General features: G+C 42.2%; 1 protein-coding gene across 1 annotated transcript; it reads left to right on the plus strand.

The window, feature by feature from the left end:
- Nucleotides 1–15,184: 15,184 nt before the first annotated feature.
- Nucleotides 15,185–23,657, plus strand: cfdp1 (craniofacial development protein 1). The gene is made up of 5 exons (XM_038705888.1): nucleotides 15,185–15,531; nucleotides 17,699–17,825; nucleotides 18,276–18,504; nucleotides 18,772–18,881; nucleotides 23,450–23,657. The coding sequence occupies exons 1-5, from the start codon at nucleotides 15,462–15,464 to the stop codon at nucleotides 23,640–23,642; spliced, it is 729 nt and encodes a 242-aa protein (XP_038561816.1). The 5' UTR covers nucleotides 15,185–15,461; the 3' UTR covers nucleotides 23,643–23,657.
- The last annotated feature ends 2,863 nt before the right edge of the window (nucleotides 23,658–26,520 follow it).

A 26,520-nucleotide genomic window follows, 5' to 3' on the forward strand; every position in this document is an offset into this window, starting at 1 on the left:
AAGATGGTGGAAATGTGTTTGGCAATGTTGTAGGTGACCGAGTTAATGCTGCTGATAATCTGCCTGAGTGGGGCTCCTTCTTTGTGTATCTTGGGTAGTCCATAAATGCATGGAATGGCTTCTCCAGGATACAAACGGTAATATTGTTCACGGGTGATGGTGTTGTCCTTCTGTAACTGTTGTAGACATTCTATGGCCTTTTTCTTGTATCCGCTGGTTGGGTCTCGTCTCAGTGTCTCATACGTGTTTGTGTCCATTAGTAGTGTGTTGACTTTGTTCTGGTAGTCAGCTGTGTTAAGTACTACCGTGCATCTTCCTTTGTCCGCAGGTAGGATAGTGATGTTTTGATCCTTGCTCAGAGATGTCACAGCCTTCCTTTCTTGGATGGTGAGGTTGGAAGGGGGGGGCCTTCGCATTAGAAAGGGCTGCAGATACCTTTAGTCTGAGCTGTTCCGCTTCTGTTTCTGTTAATTTGTTTTTCCTAATGGCCGATTCTGTGGCTGTGATGAGGTCTACTATCGGTAGTTGCTGTGGTGTAATGGCAAAGTTTAATCCTTTGGCCAGAACGTCTTTCTCTGGTTGGGTGAGTTCCCTATCTGACAAGTTTTTCACCCATCTGTTGTCTGTTTCAAGTGTTGTGGGGTTATTGTCCTTTCTTCTCCAAGACAATTCTCCTGTTTTGTTAGTGCAGCTCGCTCTGGACTGTAGGTTTTGGAATTTCCGGGTCTGTCTTTCTTTGCTCTTGTTGTGCTGAGATAGCTGTGCTTTCTTGATGAAGTCCATGACCCAGTGCTGTACTGGGCAGATGTGTTTCTAGTTTGTGGTGTATGTTGTCCATTTCTTTGTTCAGGGCTTCAATTGTGAAGTGTATCTGTCTCACTCTCTCGTTCAGTAGCTGGTGTTGTGCTTTCTCCAGGATTATTCCGGCTCTGTGTCCTTTTACTGTGGAGCCTAAGTGTAGGCTGTTGGGAATAAGTTTGTGTTGTCTGCATCTCAGGTTGAATCGTAGGTGATTCCTGTAGTCTGCAATTTTCCTGGCTGTCCTTTCATACTCCCGTACCAATCTGAGGGTGTTCATCCCAAAATGATTAGCAAGATGTCTATGAAGATTCTCAGTCATCCAGGTCATAGTTATCCAACGAAGGTTAAAATGAAGGGCAACTGGACTTGGTTGAAGCTACTGGAAGACGTTTCGTCCCTTATCCAAAGGACTTCTTCAGTTCTGACTGACTGGCAGGGAAACTCAGCTATTTAACCTCAGTGGGGTCGTTATCTCGGGTCATCGATACCGCTGGTTCGTTAGTGTTCCTTGTTGCTGTGACGACAGTCGTTACAGTCGTTGAGACTACCTGTGGCCAAGACTGAACGACCATCGTTGGTATCTTCACCTGAGGCCAGTAGGTTACGTTTGTTGAGTTTCCTGGGAAGTGATGAAAGGAAAACTACAGGGGAGGAGGAAAAGAAGGTCAAACGCAACAACATTGTGATTCCATACGTGTCTGGAGTATCAGAGAAACTCAGGAGGATTTTTAACAAACATAACATCCCTGTGTTTTTTAAACCCAAGAACACACTAAGACAGATGCTGGTCCACCCCAAAGACCGCACACCCAAACACAAGAAAAGCAATCTAGTGTATGCGGTCCAATGCAGTGAGGAATGCACAGACCTCTATATTGGGGAGACTAAACCACTACACAAACGCATGGCTCAACACAGAAGGGCCAACTCCTCAGGTCAAGACTCTGCTGTCTACTTACATCTGAAGGACAGAGGACACTCGTTTGAGGACCACCAGGTGCACATTTTAGACAGAGAAGATGGATGGTTTGAAAGAGGTGTCAAGGAAGCCATCTACACCAGGGTTGAGAAGCCGTCATTGAACAGGGGAGGGGGTCTACGCCACCACTTATCCCCCACTTACAATGCTGTCCTTTCATCACTGCCCAGGAAACTCAACAAACGTAACCTACTGGCCTCAGGTGAAGATACCAACGATGGTCGTTCAGTCTTGGCCACAGGTAGTCTCAACGACTGTAACGACTGTCGTCACAGCAACAAGGAACACTAACGAACCAGCGGTATCGATGACCCGAGATAACGACCCCACTGAGGTTAAATAGCTGAGTTTCCCTGCCAGTCAGTCAGAACTGAAGAAGTCCTTTGGATAAGGGACGAAACGTCTTCCAGTAGCTTCAACCAAGTCCAGTTGCCCTTCATTTAACCTTCGTTGGATTCTTAAAACATACTTTTATAGGAGAGCCTTTCCCGATCTTATTTGATTTTATTTTATCCCTTTTATTTTATTGTATTTTACTAATTTTATATTTATCTGTATTTTAGTCTTTTCAATGTTTTCATGCTTTTATCTTGTATTGTTTTTGTATTATTGTCTCTTTATTTTCTTTACACTTGTTAAAGCACTTTGTAACTTGTTTTTGAAAAGTGTTCTACAAATAAAGATGATTATATGCAAAAACAATGTCTGACACCGTAGTTTTCTCTGGATCCCTGCCAAATCTGACCAATGATGACATGTATAGCCGCATGTCGTCATTCCGCCGCTGGTTGTCGAGGTGGTGTCCAGCAAACGATGTGGGCTTTGTAGATCATTGGCAGACCTTCTGGGGAAGACCTGGTCTGATTCGGAGAGACGGCATCCATCCCACTTGGGAAGGAGCAGCTCTCATTTCTAGAAATCTGGCCAAGTTTATTAGTGGACCAAATCCATGACAACCCAGAGCTGAGACCAGGAGGCAGAGTAGCAGTCTAACACTCCTCTCTCTCAGATTATGATACTGATTTATTTGGTCTTACTGAAACCTGGCTGGGTGATGGAGAATGTTAGCCTAAATGAATCCACCCCTCCCAGTCATATTAATTCTCACATTCCTCGAGGCACAGGCCGAGGAGGTGGAGTTGCAGTTATCTTCGACTCTAGCCTACTGATCAGCTCCAAACCTAAACTAAACTATAACTCATTTGAAAGCCTTGTTCTTAGTCTTCCGCACCCAAGTTGGAAATCACTGCAACCAATTCTTTTCGTTAAATGGTACCGAGCACCTGGTCCGTACTCTGAATTCTAATCTGAATTTGCAGAGTTTTTGTCAACTTTAGTCCTGAAAACGGACAAAGTTATTATTGTAGGGGATTTTAATATTCATGTGGACGTTGAGAATGACAGCTTCAGTACTGTGTTTATCTCTTTGTTAGATTCCATTGGCTTTTCTCAGAGTGTTCATGAACCGACTCACTGTTTAACCACACCCTCGACCTTGTTTTGGTATATGGTATTGAAATTGAACATTTAATAGTGTTTCCACAGAATCCCTCTTTATCCGACCACTGTTTGATAACTTTTGAGTTTGTATTGCTGAACTACACGCCATTGGGCAAAGATTTCTATACAAGATGTCTGTCTGATAGTGCTGTAGCTAAATTTAAGGATGCGATTCCATCAGTTCTAAATTCATTATCAAGTCACAAAGTAACAGAGGACTCCTATGCTAATTTCAGTCCCTCCCAAATCGATCATCTAGTGCTGCAGGCTCGCTGCGAATGACACTCGACTCTGTAGCCCCTCTAAAAAAGAAAATAATTAAACAAAGACGGTTAGCTCCATGGTATAATACTGAAACTCACAAATTAAAGCAAATATCGCAGAAACTTGAGAGGAATTGGCGTTCCACCAAACTGGAAAATTCTCGTTTAATTTGGCAAGATAGTCTTAAAACTTATAGGAAGGCCCTCCCTAATGTTACATTCGTTAGATTACAGATCAACAAAACAGGCAAAGTTAGCGTACTGCTCATAATTAATAGAGGAAAATAAGAACAACCCAGGTTTCTTTCAGCATGTAGCCAGGCTGACAGAGAGTCACAGCTCTATTGAGCCAAGTATTCCCATAGCTCTCAGTAGTTACGACTTCATGAGCTTCTTTAGTGATAAAATTATAACTATTAGAAACAAAATTCAACTCAACTGGCACCAACTTATCTCTAAACTGAGGAACCTTAGAAACAGCTCTAGAACCAGAAACATGTTTAGACTATTTTGCTTCCCTCAATCTTTACCAACTAACTTCAATAATTTCTTCATCTAAACCATCAACCTGCCTCTTAGACCCCATCCCAACTAGGTTGCTTAAAGACGTTTTACCCTTAGTCAGCACTTCTATACAAGATATGATCAATCTATCTCTATCAATAGGCTATGTACCACAGTACTTTAAAGTAGCTGTAATTAAACCTCTTCTGAAAAAGCCCAAACTTGATCTGGATGTTTTAGCCAACTATAGACCTTTATCTAACCTTATATTTCTCTCTAAGGTTCTGGAGAAAGCAGTTGCTAAACAGCTGTGACTTTCTACACAGCAATAGTTTATTTGAGGATTTTCAGTCAGGATTTAGAGTTCATCATAGCACAGAGACAGCACTGGTGAAAATGACTAACAACCTCCTTATTGCATCAGACAAAGGACTTGTCTCTGTACTGGTTTTATTAGATCTTAGTGCTGCATTTGATACCATTGACCATCAGATCCTATTGCAGAGACTGGAACATTTCATTGGCATTAAAGGAACCGCTCTAAGCTGGTTTAAGTCCTATTTATCAGATCGATTTCAGTTTGTACATGTTAACAATGAGTCCTCCATGCACGCCAAAGTCATGGAGTTCCACAAGGATCTGTCCTTGGACCAATCCTCTTCACTTTATATATGCTTCCTTTAGGCAATATTATCAGGAAAAATTCCATAAACTTTCATTGTTATGCAGATGATACTCAGTTATATCTATCGATCAAACCAGATGAAACTCATCAGTTAGCTAAACTTCAAATGTGCCTTCAGGATGTTAAAACCTGGGTGACCTGTAATTTTCTAATGTTAAACTCCGATAAAACTGAAGTTATTGTTCTGGGGCCTAAGCACCTCCGTGATGCATTATCTAAAGATATAGTTTCCCTTGATGGCATCGCCCTGGCCTCCAGCACCACTGTGAGGAATCTTGGAGTTATCTTTGATCAGGACCTGTCGTTTAAGTCTCACATTAAGCAAATTTCAAGGACCGCCTTTTTTCACCTACGTAATATTGCGAAAATCAGGAACATCCTGTCTAAAAATGATGCAGAAAAACTAGTCCATGCATTTGTTACTTCTAGGCTGGATTACTGCAATTCCTTATCAGGCTGCTCTAAAAGTCCATTAGACTCTTCAGCTGATTCAGAATGCTGCAGCACGTGTTCTGACAGGAACCAGGAAAAGAGATCCTATTTCTCCTGTCTTAGCTTCTCATTGGCTTCCAGTAAAATCCAGAATAGAATTTAAAATCATTCTTCTTACCTACAAAGCTCTTAATGGTCAGGCACCATCTTAAAGAGCTCATAGTACCTTACTACCACACCAGAGCACTGCGCTCCCAGAATGCAGGGTTACTTGTGGTTCCAAGAGTCTCCAAAAGTAGACTAGGAGCCAGAGCGTTCAGCTATCAAGCTCCACTCCTGTGGAACCAGGTTCCAGTTTGGGTTCAGGAGGCAGACACCATCTCCACATTTAAGAGTAGGTTTAAGACTTTCCTCTTTGATAAAGCTTATAGTTAGGGCTGGCTCAGGTGAGTCCTGAACAATCCCTTAGTTATGCTGCTATAGGCCTAGACTGCCGGGGAATTTCCCATGATGCACTGAGCTCCCTCTCCTCTACTTTCTCTCCCTCTGTATGCAACCTCATCCCATTATTGCATTACATCCCAAAATCATAAAAATAAAGGCAACGCATGGAATGAGAAGGTGTGTCCAAACTTTTGGCCTGTACTGTGTATAAAATTGAATAGTTTTAGTATAGCCGATCTGATTTTATGGTCTGAGTATGTGATCATTTTGTTGAGGATCAGTACCACAGGCCTTTTTTCCTTTCAGGGACTGGATGACTTCTGTTAATTCTTGTTCTGTTACAGGGTAATCTAGAGGGTTTTGGTTGTTTTTTTATCACCGCCTCCAGAGTTTTCCATTTCGTGAATATCTTGTACTGATCATAACTTTTTGTAATATTACTGTATAATTCACTAAAGTGATTAATCCAAGTATTTCCATCTGGGATCGGCAATTCATCCTGCTGGGTTTTGTTTAGGTTGTTCCATTTCTCCCAGAATTGGTTGGACTGCTAATGATCAACTTATACTCGCATGAATGAGACCACTTGAAATTTTAACTCGCACACTGTTAATGGTCCCAGTCTGGAGCCCTGCCAAGGCCGGGACGGAGAAGCTGACCGGGGCTTCCGTGTGGGAGAGGACGCTCCAGATGAATGCAGTGGGGTAGGGACCCGTCCCATCCTCCTTCCGGGCCGCTTTACACCCACCTGACAGTCGGCCTGACTGATGGGTTCCTACCTAATTTGTAGCCAGAGGGTGTCTCTCTGTCTGGTGTTACTGTCTGTTCCTTTCTGCCGAATTATAAATACAGTGTTCATCATCTAACTCTGACCAAACCCTTTCTACACTGAAGTCATCATGTTGTCATTAACTCTGGGAATCTGCACTTGTCACACTGATGACAATGACACAGGATGCATTGTTTATAGTTTAACAGACAGACTAGATGGGAGAAAATATGCATTGCAGGAACTATTTTTGTGTTTTGATGATGGTGGTGGAGAGCCCTATCTAACATGTCACTCCAAAATTGGTGTTCATTTGGGTTGAAATCTGTTGACAGTGAAGGCCATGGCAAATGAATCACATCATTCTCATACCATCAAACCATTCAGGGAGTTCTGTGTGCCCTGTATGTTTCTACAGTGTTATTTAGAAATGACAAAATTAGTAGACCAAACTGGAAAATCTGAAATTGCAAAACAATATCCAGTTTGCTAATCTGTTTATAGCTAAATTAAACTGTTTTATTGGATCTCATGGCACTTTCAAAGTACATCTGGTTTGGCTGTGGGTTCTTCTCACAATGATTATCACGTGCCTGAATGATCCTGAATCCTTCTCAGTCTTGCAGTTGTGTGATATTGGCCTTTCTGTTGTGGTGGCAGCCAGGCTGACGGTGAGTGTCTTGTTTATGTCTCTTTTCTTGCGATTCTGTTTTTTTTCCCCCTTGTGTTTCGGCCTGCCTGTCTGTGTCTCCTCTGCTCCCCTTGCTTGTGTTCTCTCTGCTCCTGAGCGCACCTGACAATCCACACCTGTGTCTCATCAACCTCCACCTCCGCCCGCCACACCTGCCAGCTATCAGCCTCATCTCCACCAGTATTTCAACTCTCCACTCCATCCCCATGGCTTGATCGTCGTTGCTCCAGACCTGGTCGCACTATTTGCCTCAAGCCTCCCCCAACCCCTGTGCCTGCATTTCCCTGGCATCCGCCTCTCACTCACCTCCACTCCCTCAACCCCTTTTTCCCTTTAAGAAAACCCATTCATCCTGAGCGTTGCTTTTGGGTCCTCTGTCAAACACATCACAACACTTTCCTTTCATAGCTTCCTGATCAGCTTCCTCCTTGTAATCCATGTGAGTCTTCTGATTAGGTGGTGTGTCTCAGTGATTGTTTGCCAGGCCCCCACCCGTGTCCCCTCAGCAATCCATATGTGAGTGACATATGGATTACCAGTCCACTCTTTTAGTGAAAGGTCAGGGTGTGATTAAAGCAGGGGATTGGAAATAAAACACAATTCCCCTTTAGCGGGTCTAATAACTAACTGTTCATAAATTAGGGATTGAGTGTCGTGATGGGTGGTGAGGAGGCAGCTTGTGGAACCCAAATGCAGGACTCGAAGCTGGCAGGTACAGTTCACTGATTTATTTAAACAACTAAAGGCGAGCACACTTACATGTTGAGTGGCTGATACAGAGTCCAAAACAAAGGTTGTCCAAACCAAAATCCAAATGGTGCAGAGAAACACGACGAGAGGGCAGACAACAAGCGATAACACAGCAACTCAGGGAGACAGCATACAATGACCCGAAACACCAGGAGATACACACACACACACATTACCAAGAACCTGAACGAGAACACAGAAGAGACTAAACCGAAACAGTACACACAAGAACCAAGAGCAAAGACCAGAACTAAGGACATGGAACAAAAACCCAGACTTCAAAAAGAACAGATAATAAAGCTGACTAAACACAAAAGGTACAAACAAGACATGGCAGAGAGGATCGTGACAGTACCCTGGTGGGTGACCCATGAGACCAGGAAGATCAGAGGGTCCACAGGGTTCAGAAAGTTGCCCGGGGGAACAACCCAACAGGCCGGGCAGATCAAGCAGGCAAAACAGTTCAGGAGGACGACCCGACAGGCCCGGTAAAGCAGAGAGGAAACGGAGTCCAGGTGGCCGTCCCGGAGTAAGGCCCTGGGGGCCGGGCAGTTCAGGGGGACGGCAGGAAGACCAACAACGAGGCTGGAAACCCGCTGGAGGCCAAGCAGGGGGCCGGTAAAGGTGGTGTTACGGAGAGCTAGGACTGTATTCGCTGGAACACGTCATCCACACAGACACTCCGATTAGAGAGCGAGGCCGGACACAGTAGGACTGTTAACTTGGCTTTACTGATGAAGCACAACTCCAAATTAAATACAGCTTCTGGTTTGCTGTTTACCGTTTGATTCGTTAGAATTTCTGTTCTGTCTGAGACTTTACATTGGTCTGATTGACTCTTTCTGTACTGGTATCTGCAATAAACAACACAATATACATGAGAATACTAGTTTAAAGAGCACATGTTAACTCGAACTTAGCTTTAGCTTATTACCAAGTCAGCTGGCACGTTAAACATCAAATAAACACTGCTACGTTAGTAACATTATGTTACATTAGCGGTGAAATTCAACGGCAAAGCCGGTGCCGGTCGGACCACCGACAGGGCATGAGGAACAGGAGTCGGCTGGACCACCAACGGAGCTGGTGCTGGTCCGACCACCGACGAGGGAGCAGGAGTCGATTGGACCACCAGCGAAGCTGGCAGATACAGTTCAGTGATTATTTAAACAACTAAAGGCGAGCACACTTACAAGTTGAGTGGCTGATACAGAGTCCAAACCGAAATCCAAATGGTGCAGGGAAACACGACGAGAGGGCAGACAACAAGCGATCACACAGCAACTCAGGAAGACAGCATACAATGACCCAACAAAGACAAGACCGAAACACCAGATATATACATATACACAGGGATAACGAGCAGGGCGGGAGCAACACAGGTGACAGATCAGGGTTAACGAGGCACAGGCATGGAGAGAGAGAGCAGGGAAAACAGAGACAGACATGCAGAGGGATCACTGGGGTAACAGACATGACAAGGGTTACTGAATACTAGACAAGCAGACATGGGGCAGAGAGAATAACCAACAAGACAGAAAGAAAGAAACACACACACACACACACACACACACACACACACACACACACACACACACACACACACACACACACACACACACGTTACCAAGAACCTGAACGAGAACACAGAGTACAGAAGAGACTAAACCAAAATAGTACACACTAGAACCAAGAGCAAAGACCAGAACTAAGGACATGGAACAAAAACCCAGACTTCAAAAATAACAGATAATAAAGCCGACTAAACACAAAAGGTACAAAACAAGACATGGCAGAGAGGATCGTGACATTGACTGGTTGTTCCTGTTGAAATACAGCCCCTTGCACTGCTTGACTTGCCTTTGTTTGGTTTTCCATTGTTGAAATGTTGTACCTTTTTTCCTATCACCTCCATCGAGTTTCCAGCGAGCTGAGGGATACTAAAATGTAACGTGAAAACATGGCAGACTGCTGATTGGTCAGAGAGAATCGTCACTATTCACTGCGTCATCATTAAGGGCACCAGACAGAGGCCGGCACCAGACAGAGGCCAGCAGCAGAAAGTTTGATATTTTACAGTTTTTGTATGTAATTTCATCACCAAATCCACTTCTGAGAAGTTTTGAGGTGAGAAATCAACTGTGTAGATTTCAAATATTGACAGTTTTACGAAAAGTGATAACGGAACAAAAATGTGCTTGAATATTTTCGGAGTTGAGGAGGTATGGAAGATTTAATTGGACTTTAATATTTGTAACCCACAGAAGACAATCTACAAATGTGTACAATGGTGTGCAAATATTTCACTATCTGCAAATGTGTCTTTTTACATTTGTGATGTGTAAAATTATATCCAAAAAAGTACAGGGTGAACTGTTTTTACACATTTGCAGATTACTTCATGTGAATTGTGGGTCATGTTACATTTGTAACTTCCTTTTTACACATTTGTGGAATTTTGTCCAATGTGTACTGCGGAGATCTGTAAATAAACATATACACAAATATCTCACAACCTAAAACATGTACTTTTGCTATGTACACTTGTACAGAAAGGTTTAGATGTAGTAGAGTCCAGTGGGCCAGCAGAAGTAGCTCAGAAAGCAGCGCTGCAGGCTGGCAGTCCAGTAGCAGCTCGGACAGGAGGAGGCCAGGTGCTGCTGAGAAAATGGGGAAACAGAGAGAGAAAGGCTCAGTGATTTATCTACGAAATCCTCTTCAGCCAATCCCGTAATCATACAACAGAAACACAGTACAGTGACATCCAGTGTTGGGCAAGTTACTCAGAAATTGTAATATATTAATAGTTACTTATTACTCCTTAAAGAAGTAATATTACTTTACTTATTACTGGGTGATAAAAGTAACTAGTTACTTTACTATATTACTTTCCAGTGTTTCCCACAGAATGGGGGGGGGGGGGGGGGGTATTCTAACTTTGGACAGATTTGTGCAGTGGTTTTCACGAGAGAGAGAGAGGGAGGGAGGGAGGAGGTGCTGCACTAATATATGCTCCTCAATACAGCTCCTCAATTAAAAATGATTTTAAATAGCCTACACCTAGTAAAATAATTAGAAAATCAATATGTGGTGGTCTGCCTTGATAATTATCCAAATTATAGGCTAATTATGGGAAACGCTGCTTACACTACCACCCCCCTTCACCCCCAAACAAAGCAGCCTCTCAAGACTTTTTAACTAACATCATATGAATAACAGAAGCAAGGGTAGACCTATGGTTTCAAGCATATAGTCTAGGCCTATCATTTCTTAACGCCACTGGCTGAAAAAATATATATAAAGCAATTAAATCCCGACTTTTAAACAGCTGTTTTTCTGCACATGTAGCCTGTTTATAAGAGCAGTATTCAGTAGATACAAAACGTTACGTTAAACATCAGTGACAGCATCTGCAGGAGTTTCTTTCTGTAAGTTTCATGTGGCTGTGCTGCTTCAGCAGATGCTTCAATAAATCAGATGTAGAAATGTTTGCGGTTGAAAGCTTTTGAGATTAATAGACGACTATGTTCTTTGCATGTTAGACTGTGACACAAAAATGTCAGAAGCTACTTCCAGCTGTGGAAAGAACGCCTCTCTCCCTCGTTGTCCAACATTGGACTTGAACAACAAAGTCCGGTCCCGCTGAGCGGAATTTACGTCAAGTAACAAGTAACGCAGCGGTACTTGCCTTAGTAACTAGTAATAATATTACTGTTTTAGAAAAGTAATTAGTTACACTACTAGTTACTGGGGAAAGTAATATTACAGCAACGTTACTGCCCAACACTGGTGACATCATGGTTTACTGTCACTAAGATAACGATCATTCTGCACTGATCTGTCAAACTGTCCTAGCCTACTGATTTTATCACTATATACCAAATGTTAACTGGTCACCGGACTGCGGTAAATGGAGGCTATATAAGAGACTGACATGCTAACTCCAGTTGTAGAGGGAATAACCAATTGTTGTGAAAATCATAAAATCTCTCCAGGTGAACTAAATGATAAAATATGAGCTTGTTAGTGTAACGTGGGCTAACGTTACACAGCTAACTCACCACAGGAGACACAAAGTTAGCAAACTGCACAGCAGACTTTCCTTGAGAGGACAAGGAACCCGATCCTGAAACACGAGCGTTGAGTTAAAATAAGATTCTCAACTACTTTGTTACTGTTTTACTTATCTCATTTTTTAAATGTAAGTGTTTAAATAGTTTGCTCTTTCTACTCTTGTGTTTAACGTTAATGACATTATGCTGCATGGAAAGCACTCTGAGCTGCATTTTGTGTACATGAAACCACATAAATATATTTTGTTAATATTATTTTAGTTTTAACTGAAAATCTCAGCATTACTGTTGCTCATGTTGTACTGTTGCATAACAGTCTTATTTGAAATATCATATTTTAGGGCGGAGAAAACACTCCAGAGTTTCATCATTGAGCTCTCTTTCAGCTGATGGTTATTGCAATCAAACCAAACTAAACATCAAGTAATTTTACTTAGTTTATATATTTGATCACAGAGCTAAGCGACTGTCCTCTCCACTAAACCCAGCAGATGACTAGCACCACTCTGTAGCCCCCTGCTATTAATCATATGTGCAAATTACACTTAATCACTCGTCATTTAGGTCATCTTCAAATGGAGCCGCATGCTAGCCATCTAAACACATTACATCGTGACACTGCAATTATGTGTTATTTAGGAAGAGAAGGTATAATAGCTGCCTCTCTTTGTGGGGACATCTCTCTTAGCTTCTTATGATCTTTACTGTGGAATACACACTCTGTGTACAGACCGACTGATCTCCAAGACTTTTGTTTGGGAGACAAATTCTACTTTTGCAACAAGTAACAGAATGTAATCCTAATACACTAGTCAGGGGAAATTTAAGGAAAGAAAGCTTTTGATAGTCATGAAAAGGAAAAACAGCTGTTCCATTGGTCCACGAGATGTGTACCTCAGTGTCTCTGGAGTAGCTCCAGTATGTATTTGGAGAATTATAAATTCTTAAGTGGTATTCCCATTAACCCATCTATTTTCCCCATTGCTGGTCATTTTTTTCACCTGGACTGATCAGGGAGAGTCACGATCAGTAATTTAGACCTGTGTAACAACCAACAACCTTCATTAGGTGACTCAAATGCGTGCGTGCGTGCGAGCGTGCGTGCGTGCACAGACACTGTAAGTGGTCAGTGTTCAGGGGACCAATTTGCCTTATTCAAGGTGCCCCTGATTTATTCTACCTTGTGACTGTCTTCATAACTGACCTATTATCCCGATATTTATCTTATCTTACCTTCATCCCTTTTCTTTTTTAAATGTGACATATCTTCTGTTTACATGTATTCCCACTTCAGCATCTAACAGTTTTGTCAGTCTAATGAAGCATAGTACAAGACTATCTAATGCTACTCTTTCATTCACAGTTCTCTTCTCCCTCTTTAAAGCTGGAGTGCAGGACTTTTATATAAAAATGAACATATGTTACATTCAAACCCTTACCAAACGAGTTCACAAAATGCTGATTGAGCCAGGTAAATTTCCCCATACTCGCAGTAAATCTGGTGTCTGTGGCGACGTTCCTGCACTGGCACATACTGATTGGTTTGCTAGAGCTGAATGGTGAAAGGGCAGCGACTGTAGCGACAGCAGCAGCTCGGTATGGCAGAGCCTATACTGGATGTCACTGTGTCGACAGTGTGTAATTACTCTCACTGTCAGAAAAGGGAAATTTTGCTGTGCAGGTTCAAGTTAAATTAATCAGATTTTTCCACAATCTCCACCAGCCAATCATGTCATTGCTGTCAAACTTTACATCTATTCTCCTCTCTGCACACCGTTTTATTTGAGTGAATTCTGAGTGTGAATTTTATGCTCTGACAAACTCGGACAATCGGACAGGTTCAAAAAATCATCTCAGTCCCACCTCATGTTCTCCACCCTGAGTGTCAGCTTTTCCTCCTCTAAGCAGGTACCACCACTTCAAACATTCCTTTGTCCCCCTGTCCATTAAAGTCTTTGACACTACCTAGGCTGAAATATGTGTATGCTGTAGCTGTCCTTCCTGTTGTAGATCACTGTTATATATTGTACTATGTGTGCTATAATTAGATTTGATTATGAAAGGAATCTTTATAGTAACAAAATGTGTGAGATAATATCCATTAAAGCAGATCGCTATATGAAACTGTCTTTAGTGTGTTTGTGTCGCACTCACTCCAGTGTCTAGATGCCCAGATGAGCCTCGGTTTCAGGCTCAGAGCTAATTTAACCAAACAGCATCCTCTGCTGGTTGCTGGTCATATGTCTGTAGAGCTGAACATGAACATACCAGTTGGTTTCCCATTCTATTGTTTCCAGTTGTTGCGTGTATTCTATTCTATTCTATTCTATTCTGATCTCTGGTCTTTGGTCTGGTGAGGACTGTACAATTTGCTATAGTCTTTGATGCTCTCCCTTCTGGAGTTATTATGATTTTCAAAGATACTTGTATACCTAATTTGCTGCCTCCTCTTGAGCCTGCAGAAACTATGATATGAAAAATTTGTTTTAACCATACGGTCTCTAAAAACAATAAAAATATCAGCACTCTGTTCAAAAAGACTTTGTAGCAGTACCGACTGCTTGTGCATTCTGGAACTCATATGTTGGAGATATATGCTGGAAGGAAGTGTGGACTCTCTCACAAATATATGTTGGTGAATAAAGTAAGGGAAATTTCCTTTAAGATTTTGCATCGTTTCTACCCTGTAAAATCCTTTCTGGTGAAATTAAAAAAAGATATTGACATTCCTTCTGTGATCTTCATGTAGAAACTATAGCCCATTTATTCTGGCTTTGTACTTACACCAAGAAACTATGGAAATATGCATATAAATGTATTATTATTTCTTTCTTTATGTATTTTTCATATTTTCCATGCTATGTTTTCATTCCCTGGTGAGTTACCCTACCTGTGCCTACCACTTCCTGTCACCTATGCCCCTTTTGTATAACCCAGTGTCCAACATACTAATACAAAATATATCTAAACAAAATAATACACTGAACAAAATTATAAACGCAGCACTTTTGTTTTTGCTCCCATTCATCATGAGCGGAACTCAAAGATTGAAGAATTTCTCTATGTACACAAAAAGGCCTATTTTAATGACACTTGCTGGCTCTGAGTGAGGCTGTCAGGGCGGTTTTAAGTTTTCACAATCATTGCTTTAAATCATAATTTGTTCCACAGACTGCAGACTGTCCTGTTATAACCACATGTATAACACGCTTACCTCCACTCCAGTCCTGTAGGTGGCGGTAATGCATCTAAACATTGCCAGGTCGCCGCCAGTTTGACCCTTTGAGCTTGCCGTCGTCGCCACAGGAAGTCAGTTTCCTCTTTTGCAGAAAGCTAACGCTACAATTATAACGTTCCCCTGCTTCATACTGACACACTGAATTTATTTATATTTATGACAGACTTGAAAAAGCAACGTTTAAGCGTTGTTTGTGATAGTATCGAGGCATTTGTAGCCAGTTAGGATTACGATTGTAGCGTTGTGAAAGCAACAATAAGCTAAGGTAGTAATTGCAACAACCTTTTTATTTATCTAAGTTACCAACGTTGGTCTGAAGCCTTTTCTCCAAAATGATGAACTATTCTGACTACGACTCTGATGGATACTCCTCTAATGAAGATGCAGACTACGTCCCATCAGGTGAGGGCTGGAACTTTCCCCGCCTTGGTTGTGTTAAAAGTAACGCGGGTAACGTTAGTAGCAGTCAGCTAGTAACGTCAGTCTTTACTAACTCGGCCAACGTTACAGGAAATGTCGCATGGACACTTAATGTTAGCGGGTTATATAGCAAATGAATTTGTCACATAACTGTGAATAGCTCACCGACACATGGTAACGCACTAAACGGAGTAAACGAGCACAGCTCCATGATTATGACTGAAGACCCTCCACAAAACACCGAGTCTGCAGCCAACCTTCATGTGCTGCGTTTATCTCAACACCTTTCTGCTGGCCGGTGGTTACCGTTACTTTCCTGTCGTTTGGTGTGTAGCCCTTATTAGACTCGTTTACACAGTGTTTGCTGTTGTTACAAACGGTTCAGGTTAACATCTCCTTCATCAGTTCACTCAGCTAAATTCACATAGAGATCTGCTCAGATTGATACAGTGTTCTGAAGTCATAGCTGAAGGTGGACTTATACTTGACTGCGTTATACATGTTTGCATACATGATGGGGCAGAATGAATATAATCACTATTACCTCCCATCACATCATTATTAACACTAGACTTTACTGCAGAAAAGCCGGTGTCCTTTCCAAGGCTGTTTGTTAAAATATTTTATCTCCATCACAATGACAGATTGCAAGGTCTGTGTTCTTAGCACTTATGATATGAAATATGATTAAAATCCTGGACCGATTAAATCAGTGTAACCGGTGTAACCCCCTGAGCACATAGTGCACGGTCCTGAATCGAACCGCGGACCTGGTGTGAGGGAGGCGGACGCGCTGACGAGGAGGCTTAAGACCCCACATACTTGCTTTTAACTACGCGTACCTGTACCTTAGATGGCTGCCACGCATATCCAGCATTCCTTTGAAGCATCTCCATTAAACACAAATGAAGAAGAATAAGAAGGTTAGCTGCAGAGTTAAAAAAAGGAGATTTATGGCAGTGTGTTTAGAATAAAACTCCTTAAGCTAGTCCGCAATTACCGACATCGTTATGATGTCTCATTAAAATCACAACCTCCTCTAGTGTGGCTGTGTGGATCGTTTGTTTACGTTGTGCATATTTGGAGGTTGTCAAGGAAGATAATCTGGTGTCAGCGAGGGATGATCCGGCTCTGATCTAATCCTCCAGGTACACCTGACTGCAGGCGAGTATGTGACGGTATACAAACGGTATTGTTCACATACTCTACGCGTTGTTAAAAAGCAAGTATATCGGAGGCAGAAGCCCATGGGCACTATCGTCAGTCGCCAGTGCGTCTCTGAAGTGTCACGGAGTGAGGGTTACTCACTCACAGCCTTGCTGGCTTCCGTTACATCAGCATGCTGATATTATCAGCTGATATGGGCTAATTGCAGATCAGCCGGTATCTGTGTTTATAATAGCAGATAAAAGACAATTAAAAGAGAAACAGAGACACATCCTTCACTTGTGTTATGAGTGTCGTAGTTGTAAAATTTGTCCTCCAGAGGGCGCACTGCAACACCCCTGTTAGCAACACACCTGAACAAATCCACCACAGAACATTTAACTTTGGTAACAAAGTTCTATATCTAACAAAGTTTTTTTTCAACTGCATTATGCCATGTTATCTTGGAGAGAGGTCATAACTACACAAAACTAACGTGAGGGACAATCTTTGATTGCGTTCAGTGAAGAACAATTTTGGATTTTAAAATCCTTAAATATCAAAGTCGGTATTGGTCTTAAAAATCCAACATCAGTCGGGCTCTAATGCTAATACAGATATTTAATAATGAATTACATTTATATAGCGCTTTATCATAGATACTCTAAGCACTTCACAGTGAAGTGGGGGAGACTCACCACACATCAGCTTGAGATAGAGCGGCAGGGAAACGTTGAGCCTATTACTATTTCCACTGTTGATAAATATCACAGTTGGTAAATGTATGCAAATTGTTTAGTTGGCTAATCAAAGTAATGGTGAAAGTGTGTGCCACAACATTACTTGAGATCAGACCTTTTACATGTGTCAAACAAAAACCTCAACAGAAGTCTGTAGAAGAACATGATCAGATCATAACATCGCAGTATGATTTTGCTTAAATTCCGTAAACTATAGTTTTGTCTGATGCACTCCCGCTGCATCCTGTTCTCTTTGTCCTCAGATGATAACCTCAGCGAGGATGACATTAATGAGTGCGAAAAGGAAGACCCTCTGCACGGGGATGATGATGTGCCGCATCCTGACAATGTTAGCAAGAAGAAGAGGAAGAAAAAGGACATCAGTATGAGGTGAGAGGAGCGTTTGGATTGCAGTTAAAGGGCTTGACTTGATGATTTACATTTTGTGGGTCAGTTACAGTCAAACCCCAGTTTAAGAACAACTGAGACATTTTTATAATACAAAGGTTGTGAAGGCTGATTCCAACACTGTCTCTGGGGAACAGTGTCCTCAGTATGAGTTGAAACTATTGAATATTGAATGATTGAATGTTAGGCCCCTGTTTTCCTGTTTTGTTCTGAAAGACTGGACAAAAACATGAAAGAAAACTTCACTCTAACTTCTTGCACGAAAAGAATTTTATTAGCAGGCTTGTTCTGCGGCTTTTCCTAAATTCTTGACCCGAAATGTCCGCCATTTTCATCCGACTCTTATTTCAAACATTCTCTGTATGTTTGCATGCTGTTCTATCTTTAATCAATGATGATGACCTTAATTCACATCCTCGAAACAATCTGCAGAAAGAGGAAGAAAGGAGTACTGAAGGTAGACCAGGAAGAGACGTGTGGAGACGGAGCGGAGGAGGGACAGCCTCCACAGGAAGAGGTGGCAAAACCCGCTGAGGTACAGAAGGATGATGATGACAGACAGAAGAAGAAATCAGATGACCTTTGGGCAAGTTTCCTGTCTGATGTTGGATCCAGGCCCAAAGAATCAGCACCCGCCTCACAATCAAATACCACACAGAAGGTAAATATGTTTTGAACCTAAATGTATGACTAATATGGTGTATGTTTTAAAATGGAAACACTTGGAGGGAACCAAACTCAAAACTTGTTAATGGTGCTTTCTGGTGTAAAGTCACAGGATACCATGTTCTAACCCAGATAATAGACGGTACTTAAAATACACCAAAAGGATCATCAGAGCATTAATTATCAAACCTACAGCATTTTCTGTACGTGTCTATATTTTTTTGTCTCTCCCTTAGACTGATTCTTTGGTTTTTATCCTCAGGATGATTCCTCAGTATTGAAGGTTGCACCTTTGAGTACAGAAACAAAAGCCTCAGAACCTGCTAAAGTCACCATCACTAAAGTTTTTGACTTCGCTGGAGAAGAAGTTAGGTATGGCACTGAATCATCCTCACGTTTTGAGACCGTTTGACGCCCTGTAAAAATATTTGTTTTTTATAAATCACAAAAAAGTTTTTGGAAGAAGGCAAACACAAAGGTCACACACAGAACATCCTTTTATTTGTTAAAAATGAAATCAGAGCTTTTAGACACACTGTTAAAGCTAGGGCAGGCAACGTTGGAGAACTAGTAATGAGACAGAACGCCCCGACCCCCATCATTTGAACCCACTGAAATGACCGGCCGTGTTTATTACAGTCCTGCCACAGATACTGGATGTTTGATTCATTGATTGCTGTCGAGATGTAAAGAGATTATAATAAAAAGCGCAGTTCTGAAATAAACTGCCTGCCCTAGCTTTAAGTTGCAACTTAACTGAAATATAGTGTAGCAAATAAATTAGATTAAACTTCCTGACATCCTGCTGATGTAATACTTCTTTGTCCATTCAGTGCAGTCTCCACACGCCGCAGCATAAACGGATAACTTTAATCCATGCAGGGCCCTGATCTTTGGACATGGATATCTGTGTGATCCAGATATTAGGGCTGTAAGGGTTCTGAAACAGAGACAGACACCGCGACAAACTTCCACGGTCTCGTATCGCGGATTCGATGGACAGAACCGTGACACACCCACTCCCCGGGCTGTTGGGCTCTCATTAAGCTTAACTGTGGCGGCCGCAGCTGTGCTGGGGCAGGGTGGCGGTGTAAAACGGATTTGTATTTGATATTTCATTTTCAAAGTCTTAATCTGCTGTACATTGGACAGTATTCAAATGCAATAAGTGGAACATCCCCCCAGCTCTACCTAACGAGCTGGGTGCACATAGGAGACATTTGCCTCAGGCCTTTCTGCCAGAAAGCCTTTAAGAAGTCAGGTGACGTAGCATAAAGTGTGACACAGTCAGCGTAGGGATGAGGTTGGATGGATGGATCTAACAGAAACACAATATTTTCACCATGGGGGCCGCTGTTTGTGTCCCACAGGCTGGATGAATAACAGTGTGCTGGCAGATTTCTTTTGGGCTCTCTGGGCTGGAGTCATAATATGAGTTTAGTTTTATGGCTCTCTACAAATTCTCAAGTTGGGTTTGTACAGTCATTTAACCTCTTAACATGTTCAGCCGATCAGAGTTGATAAATATGGATCATAACTGCCCCAGAATCATTAGGTGGATATCTTAATCATCATGATCAGAACCTGATGTGTGTCTAGAACTCTCCAACGAGGGTTAAAATCAAGGGCAACTGGACTTGGTTGAAGATACTGGAAGACGTTTCGTCCCTCATCCAAAGGACTTCTTCAGTTCTGACTGACTGGCAGGGAAACTCAGCTATTTAACCTCTATTTAACCTGTCCTTTCATCACTTCCCAGGAAACTCAACAAACGTAACCTATTGGCCTCAGGTGAAGATACCAACGATGGTCGTTCAGTCTTGGCCACAGGTAGTCTTAACGACTGTAACGACTGTCGTCACAGCAACAAGGAACACTAACGAACCAGCGGTATCGATGACCCGGGGCAACGACCCCACTGAGGTTAAATAGCTGAGTTTCCCTGCCAGTCAGTCAGAACTGAAGAAGTCCTTTGGATGAGGGACGAAACGTCTTCCAGTATCTTCAACCAAGTCCAGTTGCCCTTCATTTTAACCCTCGTTGGATAACTATGACCTGGATGACTGAGAATCTTCATAGACATCTAGAACTCTCATCAGTTAAAGGGGCTATATGTAGTTTTTCAATGAAACATTAGAGCCTCACTGTCAGCAGGCTCTAACGTCACTCATAAATAAGGCCTGTTTTTTCTGTTGGATCAGCCATTATTCTGTTTTAATGTGAAGGAACCGGGTCGGGTTCTCTGCGTGCGACAACAACACAGCTAATGATATGCAGTCCACTAACACCACAAAACAACCGGCTCCCAGCTCCTAACGCCGACTAATTGCTAATTTTATCTGGTACGAAATACTACAGTTATCCTGTGTACCACTGGTATTATGTTGTGTTAAGTGTTAATTTACCGCTAAAAAGCAAACATGGAGCGTTTTTTTTTTATACTAGCCTATAGCGATGCAGCCAGCTACTTCAGCACAGATCCACTGTTGTTTGCTTCATAACGTTCAGTATAGATTTATTGTGGTTTTACTGATACTCTGGTAGACAGCTTCTCCACCTCTCAGTCGCCCACATAATCTACAATAATGCAACAAAACAAAGTGGAAGACTCATTCGCTACAGTAATGTTACTTACTGTGATAAAGTGTGACAATCTCATTATAATATTCAGTCCAGCTCACTAACGGTTTCATTATCATCCAGTACATGTAGCTGTGCTGACATTGCTGAGCCTCCGGTGACAATGCTCAGATAGTAAAGATAGTTACTGAAAAGCAGCAGGCGAGCTAATGGATATGTGTCACGTCTGCTAAATGCAGTCAGTGTACCGTTATCATGTAATGAGCATGGATTAGTTGAACCTCGAGCTCATAAATATAAAACGCTGCAGTGGGAGTTGACCTGAGTTTCCAGCACGTTGTGTAATACTGTCTCCTGGTGTTTTGGTCGCTGAAAACATACATACATATTACTCCTTTTAAAATAATTTAAACACACACAAAAAAGCAGAAGTTTTTATTGTCTTTTGATATTCTCACAATAATCATCTCTTTAGACTGTGCTTAGCCTCTTATCTCTGGTGAGATTTGAAACCAGCATTAGTTCTCATGTAGTAAACAGTGTGACAGAAAGTAGATCAGTTCTTTTTTAATATGATTATGTTTACATGCACACAAGCATCCCAGCGTTGAGTCTTCTTATGGTAATATCTGTGACACAGCATTTTCATGGAACGTGGAGAAACCTGGTTATCCAGCTCCCTGTAGACATGATTCTAACAGTGTCCAGGTTTCTGATAGTGAGGGCTTGTCCTGTGGTGGCGAATGATGAGTGTCTTCTAGCCTAAATGGCTGCAATTTAGGAATTACATTTGTAATCAGTGGAATCAGCATAGTGCAGATTTGCAGTACATTATGTAGATCCATGTCTTTCATTTTTCAAAATCAGGATTTCAAAGTCATTTCTGTAGCGACTGACTTACCTCAGCAGCTGGGACTGGACCCAGTGTAGTTATTTTATCAGAGCGTTCATAGCTTGTCTTGACCTTGCCTGTAGTGCCACCATCAGGTCATGTGTCCTTATTGTGTCCTGATTTTTGGTACGCTCATTCATTTTCCCACATGAATGAGTTCCTATACTTTAATGCCCTCATGGCCTTTCCTCTAGCACCACCCTCAGGAGGTTTACAATCAAAGACCGGAAACCAGGAACATGTTTGAACCTTTAGGCCAGACTATGACAATTGATCCTGCAGTGTAATCAATAATCCTGTGCCTTAAATATATATAGCTGATAATGTGAGCAGCTCAGTGAGCCCCTGAGACAGACTCACGATTAATTATGACAGCTCATGACATTTCTTCAATAGGAGCCACACACACAGCGAAGTGTTTCCCATAAAAACCGTGTAATTATAACTGTATATCACACAGGCGGCCACGCCCCAGCAGCCAGACAAGATGCTAGTTATGTGGAGCAAGGAATGTCCCATCCTAAACGTTTACATCTGAACCAGATATGATCCTGCGTATAATTCATGGGACTGATTATGCATGAAGCTGTGTGCTCTGTAATTACAGCAGCATAAGATTAGTACATGGATGATGGCTGTAACTGTCCCCAGAGCCCCAACAAATGCTGCCGGCTCTAATGTGTGATGTGCACACTGTAGACAGCTATTGGCTCCAAATAGTACTATAAATATAGTAGTATTTTGTATTTATAATAATATGCGGATGTCCATCACCTGAGCTTGCTGTTGCCTTTGTGTGAATGTGTGTTTAAGTTTCTTCTCCTTGGAACTTGGATATCTTTCTCTTGCCTGATGAGACACGCCCTTTCACAATGTTCTTCCTCATCATCTACGGGGCTGTGCGCTCTGTGTAATTATGGCTGCATATAATTAGCATACATAACAGGGAAAGCTTTTCAGAGCCGCCATGATGGATGCAAGTGGTTGTGCAGTGCTGATGGTCCCAGAGGATGCAGCGATTGTTGCTCACATACAGTAGTTTCCCTATCTAACCTCGCAGTGAAACACAGACAGATGTGTCTCTCCCTGTGTGTGAGTGAGTGAGTGAGTGAGTGAGTGTGTGTGTGTCTCCTTATATAGCATGTGTGTAGAGGGAGAGGCTGGGGTTTAGATGCAGAATGGGCTCAGCAGCTGTATAGATTAGATAGGTGCTAAAAGGATGCCATTTGTGTATTATTATTTATTCATTTGTTAGGGAAAGTGCACATTAATCAACATCTGAATGTTTATTCAGACATTATCCATGAATATAAATATACTTTCAGTGTTTCCTGGTAAACAGATTTTTGGTGAAAGGCTAGTTTCACCACAACCAGCTGTTTCAAACTGCTCTATAGACATACTCTGCACTGTTGCTGTTATTTTTCCACACAGAGTTTAGCACACTGTGTGTCTGTCTTCCTGTCAGGGTGAATCAAGAGGTGTCAGCAGACTCCAGAGAAGCTAAGAGTTATCTGAAGAGCCAGAGCACCAAACCGGAGGAGAATGGTGACGAAGAGAAGAGGTCATCGGCCAGCCAAGCGCATCTTCCTGGCCCCAGGTACCCACACACGTCTTTACATAACATAACATTCAACCCCAACACCAACATATACAGATGAATTCATGATGAATGAATGGATTAGATGCAGTGTTTCTCCTGTGAGCACTGTCTGCCTCTGCTCATTCTTCAAAGGACATCTAAATGAAAGGTGCTGTTATAACAGCAGCGCGGCTCCTTAAATGAATAGGGCAGTATGTAATGTGTGTGGTTGACTGAATGTTTGAGTGTGAGCAGAAAGTGAAAGCGAGGGGAGCAGAGGAAAAGATGAGTAGTAAGTCTGTATGTCAGTCTGGCAGTAAATGTACAGTTTACTGGCTGTCTGTCTGTTATTTCCCAACAGCTGGAATAGTGAAGGGGGTTAGCTCTAGCTAACATCTCCCCTGGGCTTCAGACTCTGGTCTGGAAGCTGAGCAAGAAAGCTTACTGTATTTTAACATTAGTTACATTTATAGGAAGAAACATTAATTAGCCGCATGTCATAACTACCTACTTGTCCAGTGTTACGAACACCAGTCACAAGTTAAGACTAAGACTAGCAGTCATCTTATGTGCATGTGTTCTCGCACAGACTTCACTCAGTAAATAAACTGGTAGGCTATGAACTTACGTTACAAGTCACGGAGGATATTTTACGCACGGACCAGGTAAAGCAACATTGAACACACAGGGTGCAGATGTTGGTTTCAGTTGTTTGATAGGCTGCGTCATTAATAAGCCAACATGCTGCTCACCTGCTGCCGTGATAACGGATCGCAGGTGGAAATATACAATAATAAGAATGTTAGTGGTCATTAAAACCTGCTTTCACAGGGTGGTATAATGTGAAAATTTGAGATTTTGTTGCTGGGGGTGCAGGTTTTTACAATGACGATGCTGGCTCAACGTCTGTCTGTCAGCCGTGGACGATGGCATCGTCTATCAGCATAACCCTAATGTCTAATGACCCTGAGGTCATATTAACAGGGTTTCCCTGTCGTTATAAGGTTTATGTGGTGAGGCCCAAAACAGCTGGGGGGCTGTGCCATGAATTTAAAATCACTGTGGAGAACTAACTAAATGTCTTCCTCCAGTAGACTTCTTCTGATATGTTGGCTAACTAATGAATGGCACTGCAAGTGGTCTTGGTGACAGGACCTTCACCACAAAGGAGCTCCAGCGTTGCCTGAGGCATCACATTTGAAGTAATAGTGGTAGAAACTTTAAAGAGATGTGGATATTTGTTGTCTTGTCGAGTAGACTAATCGAAATTAGACTCTATTCACCCTGCACTGTATTTTAGCAATCCTAGGTGTGTGGCAGTTCATTTTGTATTTGAGCTTTCATTTAGACATCAGTGGACTGAATTTCCCCATTACTGTAGGCACTGTGTGTGTGTGCGCACGCGCTTTTCCTTTCCTCCTGTTTTAATACCTTTTGTTGCCATGGCAATAAGTCATCTGGGGATGTGCACATCTTCCCTCCAAAATCCCAGACAGGAAACAGGAAATCATCTTCCAGCAGACAGGAAGTGCAGTGTCTCCAAAAGCTATAAGTTATTTTCCTATTTATCTCAGTTGTGTGTCTGTGTCTGTGGGACACCCAGCAAACAGGAAAGGGCCATCAGCACCACTCCCTCGTTAACCTTGTGTGAGGTTAGTGTTTGTTTGTTGCAGATTGGGATGATAGCACGGCTCTTATGTAACATGGCAGCAGCAGCAGTGTGTGTTACTGCAGGACGGCAGCTTTCTGTGCAGAGTTTTGCTGTGGAATGTGAAAATGTAGAAAACAGAGGAGCAGGTCCTCCTTCAAGTGTTCCAGAATGTGTTTATTAAAATGAAATATTGAGTGGAGCGTCTTTTTAATGTTGTGGTGTTAAATTGTAAAATGATGTCAGCCTCTCATTCCCAGTGAAGTTTTAACAGGGTGCCTGTAGGGCCTTATAAAGGCTTGAATGCAGTTTTATTCAGTACAAGGAGCAACTTTTATTTCATTACACAACTTTGTATGATGAAATGAAAATTTGTAGTCTCTTCATGCTACACACATAGAACTAAAACTTTGCTCCGGTGAACAGGTGACAAGCGCTCTGCGACTAAACGGCAGCGCTCTATGGAGAGTAACCATGGCTCTCATTTGATTACATTACAATACTGTGTTTGCAAACCACATTATTGCACTTTTGTGTATATAGCAGTACATTTAAATTAAAAGTGGCAATATACTACTTTCGAATTCATTATCTGAGTCTGACATTTGGGAAACAGAGTCCATCATGACTGCGTTGGAGCACCAAGCATCATCGACGTAAACGTAAAGTCCGCCTCCTCTCATCTTGCCAGAGTCTTGTGCTCTGACAGCTTGGAACATGCTCTGCAGGTCTCTGTAGATACGTGTGCACAACGGTCTCTGACTTCTGTTGCTTAGCCAACCTGAGTCCCATTTTGTCGAGACTGGACTTTTAGGAGCAGCCCTAAGTCCTTGGCGAGCATGGTACCTATACCGGCTCTCTTTCCTTTCCTCTGAGAGGCCACCACACTTGCAGTGGTGCATCGTCTGGTGGATCTGTCTAAAGTCCAAAAACCCAGCTTCCTTCCCCAGTGACTGTATTTCTGTCATAGGTAAACGTGTTTCAGCAATAAGACTGAAAAATGCTGATGAAAAACAAAAGTATAGTGAAGTTTGAAGGCGCTATCAGCTGCTGCATCTACATGTGCTGATGTTGCCATAAAAAACTTAAATGTATTATTGAATAAAAAAAAACATTTTTGCAGATTTCTTTTACAACAGAATCAGGACCACCAGGTGCACATTTTAGACAGAGAAGATGGATGGTTTGAAAGAGGTGTCAAGGAAGCATCTACACCAGGGTTGAGAAGCCGTCATTGAACAGGGGAGGGGGTCTACGCCACCACTTATCCCCCACTTACATGCTGTCCTTTCATCACTTCCCAGGAAAC

This window comes from Micropterus salmoides, unplaced genomic scaffold, assembly GCF_014851395.1.
Source record: "Micropterus salmoides isolate LMB-PRFRI ecotype aquatic unplaced genomic scaffold, ASM1485139v1 Ms_hic_scaffold_8, whole genome shotgun sequence".
NCBI classification, from domain to species: Eukaryota; Metazoa; Chordata; class Actinopteri; order Centrarchiformes; family Centrarchidae; genus Micropterus; species Micropterus salmoides.

What these genes read in the sequence shown, in the direction of transcription:
- cfdp1 (XM_038705888.1), top strand. Translation starts at nt 15,462, where the DNA reads ATGATGAACTATTCTGACTACGACTCTGATGGATACTCCTCTAATGAA. An exon ending in TGCAGACTACGTCCCATCAG is followed by an intron (nt 15,532 to 17,698) that starts GTGAGGGCTGGA and finishes CTTTGTCCTCAG; the next exon opens with ATGATAACCTCAGCGAGGAT. An exon ending in AATCAAATACCACACAGAAG is followed by an intron (nt 18,505 to 18,771) that starts GTAAATATGTTT and finishes TTTTATCCTCAG; the next exon opens with GATGATTCCTCAGTATTGAA.